The sequence below is a fragment of the Ornithorhynchus anatinus genome, chromosome 5, assembly GCF_004115215.2.
Source record: "Ornithorhynchus anatinus isolate Pmale09 chromosome 5, mOrnAna1.pri.v4, whole genome shotgun sequence".
NCBI classification, from domain to species: Eukaryota; Metazoa; Chordata; class Mammalia; order Monotremata; family Ornithorhynchidae; genus Ornithorhynchus; species Ornithorhynchus anatinus.
In genome coordinates, this window is record NC_041732.1 from 4092527 (window position 1) to 4105915 (window position 13389).

General features: G+C 49.0%; 1 protein-coding gene across 1 annotated transcript in view; it reads right to left on the bottom strand.

Moving 5' to 3' along the window:
* Window positions 1-7204, bottom strand: part of LOC100089723 (carcinoembryonic antigen-related cell adhesion molecule 1-like) — a 33457-nt gene extending 26253 nt beyond the window's left edge. Inside the window, exons 1-6 of the mRNA XM_039912180.1 lie at window positions 5839-7204; window positions 3037-3172; window positions 2762-2826; window positions 2342-2460; window positions 2049-2092; window positions 1408-1596 (exon numbers count right to left, since the gene is read on the bottom strand). Of these exons, the coding sequence (XP_039768114.1) occupies window positions 1408-1596; window positions 2049-2092; window positions 2342-2460; window positions 2762-2826; window positions 3037-3172; window positions 5839-5995 (710 nt within the window). The 5' untranslated portion in view covers window positions 5996-7204. The remainder of the gene's footprint in view (window positions 1-1407; window positions 1597-2048; window positions 2093-2341; window positions 2461-2761; window positions 2827-3036; window positions 3173-5838) is intronic.
* Between the last annotated feature and the right edge of the window lie 6185 nt (window positions 7205-13389).

Sequence of the window (13389 nt, forward strand, 5' to 3'; positions counted from 1 at the left end):
ATCCAAACTGCTTAATTCACTCAATTATGGGGAAAGGAAATGGCAACGATCTTAGAAAGTGCCCAAGTGATGCCCCTTATACCCTGCTCTGAGCCCCTGGTTCTGGACAATGACCTACCTTCCTTTCTCCTGGTTCTCATCCTGAACCAGCTGCTTCTCTCCCTGCCCCATTGCCCTCTGAGAGCCACCTCCCAGCGTCAATGACACTCAGTCTTGCTATCCTCTGTGGGCCGGGAGTCTGGGCAGAGACCTGGGAGGAGGAGGCTGGGTGAACAGCTTCCTCCAGGCACCTGGTGTGAGCAAAGAGAAAGCTTCCCCTGGGCACGGAGGCTGGAAGAAGCTCCACAGAGGCAACTTAATCGACTTCGGCCCTGACCCACCATGGAGGGTCAGAAAAGGAATCGCCCTAACTGGAGTCTCATTCGCCTGCTCTTCAGCATCTGGGGACTCTTCCTCATGCACCACCCATCTTAGAAAATAAATGATAACATTTTTTTTTTGATAAGGGCTTACTATGTGCCAAGCACTGTACTAAGTTCTGGGGTGGATACAAGATAAACAGGACCCACAGGGGTCTCAAAGTTTAAATAGGAGTGAGAACAGGTATCGAAAGGCCATTTTGTAAATGAGGGAACTGAAACACCGAGAAGTTTAGTGACTTGCCCAAGGTCACACAGTAGACAAGTGATGGAGTAGAGCAGCAGATTCTCTGACTTTCAGTCTCGTGCTCGATCCACTAGCCATGCTGAGAAGCAGCATGGCCAGTAGATAGAACATGGGCCTGGGAGTCAGAAGGACATGGATTCTATTCCCGGTTCCTCCACTTGTCTTCTGTGTGACCCTGGGCAAGTCACTTCACTTCTCTATGTTTCAGTTCCCTCATCTGAAAATGGGGATTAAGACTGGGAGCCCCATGTGGTACAGGGACTGTGTCCAACCTGATTAGTGTATTCTACCTCAGGCTTGGAACAGTACTTGACACATAGTAAGCACTTAACAAATATCATCATCATCATTATTATTATTATTATTATTCCCTGAGTGGAACATGATGGAACATGAGGGGTAGTTTCCAACTTTGGCCATGGGGCGATGCCCTCTTCCCAAGCTCCCTCCCTTAGGGCTTCCTCAAGCCTCCTCCCTGTTGTCCTTCCTCCCAGTGGGTTTATGTCCGAGGCCTGAGGATTCTGTCCAGCAGGATTTGGTCACCTCCTGGTCACCCTGGTGTCCCAGGAATGTGCAAGCGGCCACCTTTTCCCTGAGGTGGGAGATACAGTGACAAGAACTTGAGAGAACAATGGATTCATATTTATTATGTGCTCACTATGAGCTAGCCACTGGGTGTGGACACGACAGAACGATTCAGACTGTGTAGCTGAGTCCGGCGTCCCTGCCCATGCACCCCACCTAGACTGGGCCTGCTGTTCCTTCTCCTCCAGGTTCGGGTGCCCGTCAGTGCTGATCCAGAGAGGGAGAGCCAAATCCTCCCTGGTCCAGGTCAGAGCAGGTCCATCTAAGAGGCTCCTGGGGGCTGTGGGCTTGGGCCTGGAGAAAGGGGTCAGGACCTGCCCCAAGGTGACTCCGCAGGTCCCGAACCTGACCAGGAGGAACACAGGAACAGGGCCAGCCCAGCAGGGTGCCCACCTCTGCCATGGCAGGGAGAGCATGGGGTCAGAGAGATCCTCCCATCTGGCCAGAGAGCCCAGGGAGGAGAGGTCAGGGCTCCCCTTCCCCCTCTGATCCAAGCCGAATAGCCCATGTTAGCTGCTGCTCTCTCTCACTGTGATGCCACCAGATCACGCTGGGATGCTCTCTGACCCCTAATCTGAGGCTCCCAGGGGACAGCAGGGCATTGATGAGTCACCTGACCATCTCTTCATACAGCAGGTCGGCCTGGCCATCAGGCAACAGTCATTCCACAAGTTCCCGTGGCCACCAGCTTCTGGCATCTGTGTCCCTGTCCTGTCCAGCCTTGTCTTGAGAAGGGCATCCCCCAGGAGGAGGGGAGAGGGAAGGACCAGGCAGGGGCCCTCCCAGCCTAGGCCGACGGCGTCAGCTTGCAGTAAATGTTCATGTCTCCAGGACCCAAGGTCTGGGAATGAGAGATCGGGTCAGGAGTCCCGAGGGCTCCACTGATAGGGAGAGTGAAACCACAAGTCTTCACTCCACAGCCTGAGTCAACCTTGGGGCTGTGGCAGGGAAGGACCCAACCTCTCCCTCCCTGGGATCCTGTCCCCACCAAATCTGAGAATGCCATTTTCCAAATGAGGCAGGGGCTCCAGCTGGACTCCAGAGAACCAACTGCCCCAGACTCATTCTGACCTCTGACTCCAGAACTCACCTCATAGAACTGGCTGCCCTCTGTGGGGGTCTCCAGTGAGTCTGTCCTTGGAGATCCCCGCTGAGCCACTGGGCCTGGTCCAATGGGATGGAAATTAACATAGGAAGCATCGCTCTTCCCTGGAGGGAGCAAGTCGCAGCAGATGGCCCAGTCCCATTGCCGTGGGCAGTTGCAGAGGAAGGGGACCCCACAGAGGGGCCAGGTGGGGAAGGGGACAGGGACTCCCACAGAGGGCAGAGAGACAGGGCACAGCAAGGGGGTTCAGATGATATAGGGCACAGTGACAGGGGGGAAGAGGGTGGTGTTTGGGCCTCTTCCCCTTGGAGCTGGGAGCCCTGCCCCTTCCTGGGGATCCCCCTCCCCCAAAGGCAGACTACCGAGGAGTGGCCAAGGAAGGAGTCCGTCAGCAGTTTTACTCACAGGGGTTGGGCACTGGGGGCCTTCTTCCTCCTGAGCCAGGCTCTCCCTCGGGCTCCCCCGATTGCCTGACACAAAACAACCTGATTTATCCTGTGCCGTCCCACCCCCACCCTTCCCTGATCTCCCACCCCTCATCCCTCAAGCCTGGGAGCCGCCCAACCTGGCTCCCCACCTTCAGCTTCCAGCACCTCTAGCAGGAGGAGAGAGCTGGCAGAGGAGGGGGCTGGGGATGCATCTTCCCACTTGCCTGGAAACCAAGAGGGAATCGTTATTACCTTCGGCCCTTCAAGGTGACTAGGAAATACCCCAGCGTCATGATCAGCGATCCCCCGGCTAGGGCTCCAATAACGATGCCGGCAATGGCCCCTCCGGAGAGTGAGAGATTGGACACCCCCGGGGAGGGAGTTGCAACTGGAGAGGAGACATGTTGGGCAGGGGTTGGTGAGTCTAGCTGGAGGTTGGGGCTCCCTTGACTTGCCTCCCCTCATGTAACTAATAAACCATTCAGTAGGCTTTACTAAGCCCCTGTTATACTAAGAGCTTGGGAGAGGGTCATAAAAGTACCCAACACAATGCCAGCCCACCAGGAGTTTACAATCTAATGGGGGAGTTGAACATGAAAAAAAATGTCCTGAACGTTTTTGTAAAGAGATGATCTGGGCAGCAGGGTGAAGTGTGGACTGGAGTGGGGAGAGAAAGGAGGCAAGGAGGCCAGAAAGGAGGCTGATATAGTAATCAAGGTAGGATAGGATAAGTGATTGGATTAATGTTGTAGTTTGGATGGAGAGGAAAGAGCAGATTTTAGCAATGTTGTGAAGGTGGAATCTATAGGATTTAGCGATGGAGTGAATATGTGGGTTGAATGAAAGAGAGGAATCAGAAGACCTGGGTTCTAATCCTGACTATACTATCTGCCTATTGTGTTGTCTTGGAGGAGTCACTTAATTTCTTTGGGCCTCAGTTTCCTCATTTGTAAAATGGGGGATCAATGCTTGTTCTCCCTTGTCTCTAGACTGGGAACCTCATGAGGGCAGAGACTTTGTTCGACTTGATTCTCTTGTGCTTACCCCAGTGCTTAATACCATGATTGACATGTAATAAGCACTTAAAATAATATAATTATTAATATGTTCAAAAGTTCAGCAAGCAGTTGTGAGTACAAAGCTGTTGATACATTAGTTGGGAGACTAATAGCAGTTCTCCCTTGACTACTGCATCAGCCTCCTCCGTGACGTCCCTGTCTCCTGTCTCTCCTCATTCCAGGCCATTCTTCACACTGCTGAATGGATCATTTTTCTAAAAAACTGTTCAGCCCACATCTCCCTCCTGAAAGCTCACCCCTCCTATTTTACCTATCTTATTTTCTACTACAACTCAGCCTGCACACTTTGCTCCTCTAATGCCAAGTTAACTCACTGTTCCTCAATCTTATCTATCTCCCTACTGACCCCTTACCCACTCTTCTTTCATATATGGCAAACCACCACTCTCCCCACCTTTCAACCCTTAATAAAATCACATCTCCTCGAAGAGGCTTTCCTCACCTTAGTCCTCATTTCTTCTACTCCCTCTCTCTTCTGTGTCACCTCTACATTTGGATATGTATCTTTTAAGCACTGGATTTTCACCCGGGAGAAGCTGGACCTAAGGGACACCTCCCTTCTCCCCCAACTCTCAGGGAAAGGTGAGAACGAGGCCCAGTGCAAGGATTCGTTTTGGAGATCAGAAGAGCATGAGCTGGGGAGAAGCAGGAACATGCAAAAAAGAGAGGGTTGGTCAAGAGCCTTGAACCCAAAATAAGGAGTTTTAACAGCTCTTTTCAACTCATTCAGTCTAAACCTGTGTCCCTGAGCTGTGATAAGAATTCTCGTTGGGCAGTTGCCTTCCTGGCTTCTTCCTGCTGTTCCCAAAATGAGGAAGGAGGGTTTGAGGTCAGATATCATCATCCAAGTGCTCTTATGTACATATCTTTAAACTCCATGTCTTTATACAACAGGAGGAAGATACTGGTGCCTGGTCTTTTTACCATCTAATGGGAGAGAGAAATTTTGTTTGCAAAGAGTAGGAGCAGGAAGAGTAACAAGGTTTTAGCAGCAATCAGTACAGATAAGTCTGGAAGAAATTACTGAATAAATAATGGAAAGTGCAAGTAATGTAGATATGAGTGCTATTGCTAGGAATTAAAACCCCATGTGATAAGGGTGGCTTTTGAATTGATGCTGCTAATGGGGAAAGGCTCTGAAAGTAAGTGGGATTTGACAGATCTGGGGAAAGAGGGAGTTTCAGACTGGGGGATCAGCATAAATACTATTGAATGAATGAATGGTCAGAGGCAGGAGAGTCGAGAGTGAGGTAGAGTGAGAAGGTTAGCTTATAAAGATGAAGAGTGAAAACTGGAGTGTAGGAGGGTAAGATGGAGAGGAGATCTGTAAGGTGGAGGAAGATGGTGGAGAGTCTTGAAGCCAATGGTAAAGGAGCTTCTAAATTGATGTAGAGGGAGATGGGTCGCCAATGAAGATGTTTGATGAGTGGAGAACGTGTACTCTAATTATTCACTTCCTCCTTTTTTTGTACTCTTACCATTATCAGTTATATACTTTTTTCATTATTATTCTCCCGCTCCCACTATTTGCAAATACAGTTAGTTCTGGAATTGAGTTATTGCAGAACTCTATGTTACAGAAAACTTACATTATAAAAATCATGCCTTAACCAATGCCGTTTGCACGTGCAAAACCATTTTTTCCAACACCACATCTATTTGTGCAGACTTGCGGATCATGTCGTAACCAGACAGTCGCACACAGTGAGAGGGACATTTCCATTTCCTCAATAGCATTCTATTCAAATCATGTAATGCAAACGCATCCATTCTAGCAGATCTAAATATAATCTGTTTGCCTCTCTCCCCCATTAGATGATAATCTTCAGTAGGTGGGGAACCATTTCTCAACACACAAATCCGGACATCTGAGAGGCAATGCATTCAGCAACAAGCTCTAAAGCCTCTTAGGCAGAGGGGAAATAGCCCAGAAATAGAATCGGCTTCCTGCCACATTAGGAGAAATAACACTTACCGTAAACCTGTAACTCTCCTTCGTCTGAAGAAGAAGTAAAATCCTTGAGTACCATGTCTACATAGTAGGAACCGGTATGATTGACCGTAACGTCGGTGATGAGCAGGGAGCCATTGGAGCGTGCGGACTCGCGGCCCGTGTAGGCGGCTCCAAACATCTGATTGCCTGAGACTGTTTGGTATTCACAGATGAGGTTTTCCTTCACATTTGTCCCTCGGTACCATCTATAGATTCCAACTTGGTCTAGGTCTCCCCGGGCGGTCAGAGTGACGTTGTCCCCGGCTACAGCCACGGCTGGTCGGACGGTGAGAGGCTCGGCGGGCCGGACCCCGGCGGTCAGGACGGAGGCTGTGCGCAGAGCAGAGGGGAACGCTCAACACAGGGTCGGTCACCCGATCCGAGGGGGCAGCGATGGGGCTGGAGCGGAGACTGTCCAGGGTGGCTCCGGGGGGTCCGGGCTCGAGGACCCCAACGAGCAATAGCCCTGGGGCCCAGGGTTGGGCTGGAAGTTTGCCCCCCGCCAAGGATCCCGGGGCGGAGCCCCAGGCTGGGGAAACGCTTGGGGAGCGGTCAGGACCCCCGGGAAGGAGCCCCCGGCCCGGCCCGCGGCCAGCAGCCCGCTGCCCGCCCCTCTTTCCCTCGCACCTGCCAGGAGGAGCGGGGCACAGAAGCGCGCCGCCCGGCCGGGAGGGGCCCGGCTGCCCCGGGGAAAGGCCATGAGGCTCCCGCGTCCGTGGCCCGGCGGGGATCGCCGCCTGCCGCTCCGACCCGCCGCCCGCCTCTCCTCTCCTCTCCACTCCCGGAGCCCTGCCACCCTCTCCGCAGGAATAGACTTTTCCTGCTGGGGTCAGAGGGCAGGGGCTTCGCATCGGACCCCTCCCCTTCGGGAGGGGACTGGGGTTTCCCGTCCGTCCCCTCCCATTCCTCTCGTCCCTCCCACTGCCCCGAAGTGAGAAGGTTCAGCCTCCGGGCCGCCCCCTCTCCAAAGGAGCCGATCCCCCCCAGAGGGGCGGGCCTGAGCCCTGGAGTTCTCCTGGGTCCCAGGCAGGGAAGGGGCGAGGGTGATGCTTTGTCCCGGCTCGGGGGTCTCCCGACTCCAGGCTGTGGTGGGGAGACAGGGTAGGCTCCGTCCTGCCCCCCATGACGGCGGGCGGGGTGGTGGGTGCCTGTGGCAAGAGGTGAAGGGGAGAAGGGTTGGTGAGTTCCCCAACTTTCTCCATTTCATCCATTCACCGACCCGTTGCCATGACAGTCCCACAGCGCAGGCTGATGGCCTCAGGCGGGATGGCTCTTCACTTCTTTCCTTCATTCAATCGTATTTATTGAGCGCTTACTGTGCGCAGAGCACTGGACAAAGCGCTCGGAGTACTCAATTTGGCAACAGAGATAATCCCTGCCCAACAACGGACTCAAAGTCTAAAAGGGGGGAGACACAGCAAAACAAAACAAGTAGTCAGGCAACAATATCATTAAAATAGATACATAGAATCATAGATATATATACATCATTAATAAAATAGAGTAATAAATAATATATACAAATATACACAAGTGCTGTGGGGAGGGGAAGGGAGTAGAGCAGAGGGAGGGAGTAGGGGGAATGGGGAGGGGAGGAGAGACAGAGAGAAAGGGAGCGCTCAGTCTGGGAAGGCCTCCTGGAGGAAGTGAGCTCGCTCTTCTTCAAAAACTCCATGGCATGTCCCTCTAAACTCAACCCTTAGACTGTATGTATGGTCGACATAGGCAGGGAACATGTCTGCTTAACTCATTTATTCATTCATTCAATTGTATTTATTGAGCACTTACTGTGTGCAGAGCACTGTACTACGAGCTTGGAAAGTGCAATACAGAGAAATGCCAAGCACTGTGCTAAATATTGGGCTAGGATCTTAATTCTGTTGTACTGTACTCCCCCAAGTGCTTAGTAAGTGTTCCATAAATGCCATCGATTGTCTGACTGGCATACACCAAAGTACTTCATCCACAGAAGCACAGATTCTGAATGTGAATTTCAGCTACCCTCCGAACAGGGCAGTCATCTCTGTTCTTTTTTTTTTTTAACGGTATTTGTTAAGCACTTACTATGTGCCAGCACTGAATTAAATGCTAGGGTAGACGCAAGCTAATCGGGTTGGATACAGTCCCTATCCCATGTGGTGGTCACAGTCTTAACCCCCATTTTACGGATGAGGGAACTGAGGCCCAGAGAATAATAATAATAATAATAATGTTGGTATTTGTTAAGCGCTTACTATGTGCCGAGCACTGTTCTAAGCGCTGGGGTAGACACAGGGGAATCAGGTTGTCCCACGTGGGGCTCACAGTCTTAATCCCCATTTTACAGATGAGGGAACTGAGGCACAGAGAAGTTAAGTGACTTGCCCACAGTCACACAGCCGACAAGTGGCAGAGCCGGGATTCGAACTCATGAGCCCTGACTCCAAAGCCCATGCTCTTTCCACTGAGCCACGCTGCTTCTCTATGTATCATTAAAATAGATACATAGAATCATAGATATATATACATCATTAATAATCATTAATGAGAAGTGAAATGACTTGCCCAAAGTCGCACAGCAGACAAGTGGTGAAGCCAGGATTAGAACTCAGGTCCTTCTGACTCCCAGGCCCAAGCTCTATCCACTAGGCGACACTGCTCCTTGGTCCTGTTTCCAGATTACTCTTCTCCCCCTCCCCCTTACCAGGTAGCCAAATGACTATTTAAGAATTGACTTGAATTTTCCTAGAAATTTCTCTTATCTGAAAGGTTAATTCTCTATATTAACTAAGAGTTGTTATTAATAATGATTAATTAATCAATAAATAATGATAACACTATGTGCCACACACTGTGCCAAGCGTTTGGGTGGATACAAGATAATCAGATCTGACACAGTCACTATCTCCCACAGGGCTCACAGACCAAGAGGAAGGGAGATCAGGGATCTTATCCCCATTGTACAGCTGAGGAAATCGAGGCCAATAGGAGGTAGATTATTTGCCTGATGTCACACAGCAAGCAAATGGCTGGGCCGGGACTAGAAGGCGGTTCTTCTGACTCTTCATCCCATGCTCTTTTTAGTAGGCACCTCAGCTTCCTCACCTGTAAAATTGGGATTAAATTCTTAGACTGTGAGCCCTACATAGGAAGGACTATGTCTGGCTCAATTAACTTGCTCTATCCCCATACTTGGAACAGTGCTTGACACATAGTCAGCGCTTAACAAATACAATAATAATAATTTTTTTTTACTATTATTAGGCCACACTGCATTAAATCATCCAGGAAGCTGAGTAGCTCCATGCCATCCTCGGTTTCCTTCCAGTTGTCTATGGAAGATTCCGTACTTCTTTGCTCCTTTGTTTCACCTATATTCCAAGGGACCTGGAATGAAATTGAACATGTAGGGCATGGCATGCCATCCCTCTAGACTATAAGGTCATTATGGGCATGGAACATGTCTACCTACTCTGGTATATTGTTATACTGCACTCTTCCAAGTGCTAGTACAGTGCTCTGCACACAGTAAGTGCTCAATAAATACTACTGATGGATTGAATTTCCATTAATGACATTGGGCAGGATGGACCAGTTTGGGGCAGACACCCCTCTGCCTGCCTCTCCCCCGTGGTGTTCTGCTGCCACTATGTGCAATGTCCCCTATAGCGATGCTTCTCCAGCCTCCACAAGAGGTGGATTGAAGCCAACCTTAGGATACTTGGGTACTTGAGCAAAAAAAAAAAACAACCAAAAAACCCAAATTTTTCCTCTGTTGTGCATTACCTTGCTATGCCAAATCAGAGGTTCTGATTGGGAACAGTGTGTCTTAGTGGAAAGAGCACGAGCCTGGGAGTCAAAGGGCCTGGGTTCTACTCCTAGCTCTGCCACTTGTTTGCTATGTGACCTTCAAGTCATTTAACTTCTTTGTGCCTCAGTTTCCTCATCTGTAAAATGGGGATTTAGACTTTGAGTCCCATACGGGACAGGGACTGTGCCCAACCTGATTAGCTTGTATCCTGTCTTGTTTTATAATAATAACGTTTGTATTTGTTGAGCGCTTACCATGTGCCGAGCACTGTTCTAAGCACTAGGGTAGGTACAAGATAAATCAGGTTATCCCACGTGAGGCTCACACTCTTAATCCCCATTTTACAGATGAGGTAACTGAGGCACCAAGAAGTTAAGTGACTTGCCCAAAGTCACACAGCTGAGAGGTGGCGGAGCCGGTATTAGAATCCATGACCTCTGACTTCAAAGCCCGTGCTCTTTCCACTGAGCCACGCCGTTTTATGCTATTGAGTCATCTCTGACCCATAGTGCTTAACAAATACCATAAAAAACTGATTATCTTGTATCTATCCCAGCATTTAGTACAGTGCTTGACACATAATAAGGTTTTAACAAATATCTATTATTATTATTATTGTTAGCATTATTATAATTATTATTCTCCTACCTGAACTGTTTGGGAGTTTTTGGGAGAATCCAAGGTTCCCAGTCTTCCACAGCTAGAGAACCTGAGATTACAAAGGTAAATGATTGCCATCGTCCTTCAGCACCCTGAAGCATGGGAATCTTTCTCCCACCAATTTCTGCTCTTAACTGGTGCTTGGAGCCCTGTATGGAGGGATTTCTGAATCCCGATGGCTTCCCCGGGTCAGCATGATGGACAAGCGGGCCTCCCCTCTTTATAAAAAATATTTATTCTATCTAATAGATTTATCTTTATATTATCTGCATCAAAAAGAAACTTCTTACCATGGGTTTTAATGCACTTAATTAGCTCATTCCTCCCAACCTTAACTCACTGATTTCCAACTACAACCCAGCCCACACACTTCATTCCTCTAACACAGATTTACTCACTGTTCCTCTATCTTGTCGATCTCAACTATCTCTCTGCTTACCCCTTGCTCACGGCCTCCTTCTGGCCTGGAACTCCCTACCCCTTTATATATGAGAAACTATCATTCTTTTTAACTTCAAAGTCTTATTAAAATCACCTCTCCTCCAAGAAGCCTTACCCATTAAGCCCATCCATTCCCCTATTCCCACTCCCTTCTGTGTCACCATCCTCAACTCCATAGCACTTATGTACATATCCATAATTTATTTCTTTATTTTAATGTCTGTCTCCCCCTCTTGACTGCAGCAAAGAACGTGTCTACCAACCTTACTGCATAGTACTCTCCCAAGAACTTAGTACAGTCCTCTGCACACAGTAAGCACTCCTTAGATAATGTTGGTATTTGTTAAGTGCTTACTATGTGCAGAGCACTGTTCTAAGCGCTGGGGTAGATACAGGGTCATCAGGTTGTCCCACAGGAGGCTCACAGTCTTCATCCCCATTTTACAGATGAGGTCACTGAGGCCTAGAGAAGTGAAGTGATTTGCCCACAGTCCCACAACTGACAAGTGGCAGAGCCGGGATTCAAACCCATGACCTCTGACTCCCAAGCCCGGACTCTTTCCACTGAGCCACGCTGCATATATTTCACTAGCCTGTCCCAATCCCAACCCACTGCTAATTCTGGCTCTGCCACATGTCTGCTGTGTGACCTTGGTCAAGTCACTTAACTTCTCTATGCCTCAGCTCCCTCATCAGTCAAATGGGGATTAAGCCTTGTGAGCCCCATGTGGGACAGGGAATGAGTCCGAACCGATTAGTCTTTATCTACTCCAGCGCTTAGAATAGTGCTTGCCACATAGTTAGCGATTAACAAATATTATTATTATCATTATTATTCTTAATATTTCTTCCCACAGCCTTGAGCCCCCTCAATAACTATGACGGGGCCAGTGTACAGTAGAGGGCAGCAGAGGAATATACATTGCCTTGAGAGGTTTTCCTCTAGAACTTGGAATGGGGCGGGATCAGGTTGGGGTGCAGTTTGGCAACGAAGGGAGAGGAAAAGGGGCAGGGACACGCAAGGAGGTGATTACTCACCCCTGATCAGTGCTTCTTCATGCCACTTTTTATGATATTTGTTAAGGCTTACTCTGCCCCAGGCATTGTACTAAATGCTGGGGTAGGTACAAGCTTATCAGGTTGGACACAGTCCTTCTTCCTCATGATACTCACCGTCTTTAACCCCATTTAACAGATGAGGAAATGGAAGAAGTTAAACGCCTTGCCCCAGGTCACCCAGCAGATGAGTGGTGAAGCAGGGATTAGAACCCAGATCTTTTCGACTCCTAGGCCCATACGCTATCCCTTCGGCCACGCTGCTGCTTTGACGATTCGGGGGAATGAGAAAGAGAATTTGCCTTTCCGATGAATGAAACTTCCCAGAAGGGTCCTGATCCTTCCATGATACCAAAACTGACTCTCTCTTCAACAAAAGTGAGACTAGCTGGAACTCACTTTCAGAATTTGTGCTTTCTATTTCCCCCTTTTAGACTGTGAGCCCATTGTTCGTTAGGGATTGTCTCTATCTGTTGGCGAATTATACATTCCAAGTGCTTAGTACAGTGCTCTGCACACAGTAAGTGCTCAATAAATACAATTGAATGAATGAATGGAAGACCACTGTTTAGATTTTCTCTGTATCAACCTTATACACTCCTGATTTGGGTTTTTTTGGCTTTTTTTCAGGAGTTGTGAAGAGTTATAGCAAACCAACTTCACTCTGTGGCCACGAGATTGTGTTGTGGAACAGTCACACAATGGAATGGGATCATGAGGACACCATTTCCCTGTGTTGGAGGTTCAAATCTATTCTGCTTGCTGCTTTGGGAGCCAGAAGGAGTCTACTTTGCTCTGTTCTGTCGTTCTCCTGGTCGCGGGAGTCCTCCCCTCCTCCAGTAAAGATGGGGCCACAATAGCCCTAAATTGACACTATCCAAAGAGATCATCATCCATCCCCCATATCTCAAGCTGGTCCAGAGCTCTCCCAATCAGATGAAATCCCCTCTATTTGGGAGCAGAAACAGCACTACTGTCACAGTAACAAAAACCATGCTGGGGCAGAGCAGTAAACCCCAAAATCTGGGACAGAACTGTGCCCTGTGACAGGTTCCCAGTCAGGAAATTCCCCAAAGACCAGGGACAGAACTGGCCCAGGGCGAAGTGCCAGGCTCCCAGTCGGGAACAGTCCAAATGTAGGGGCAAGAAAGGTGAAGCTCCTGATCCCCCCACCATAAATCATTCATTTATATTGATATCTGTCTTCCCCCTTGACTGTAAGCTCCCTTTGGGCAGGGAACGTGACTACCAACTTGGTTGCATTGTACCCTCCCAAGCGAAGCAGCGTGGCCTAATTGAAAGAGTATATATTTGGGAGTCAAAGGAAAAGGACCTGGGTTCTAATCCCCACTCTGCCAACTGCTTGCTGGGTGACTTTGGGTAAGTCACTTCATTGCTCTGTGCCTCAGTTTTCTCGACTGTAAAATGGAGATTAAATCCTACTCCCTCCAATTTAGACTGTGAGCCTGTGTGTGACTGGGACTGCGTCCAATCTGATAAACCTGTCTCTACCTCAGGGTTTAAAACAGTACATGATGATGATGATGGTACTTGTTAAACGCCTACTATGTGTCAAGCACTGTTAT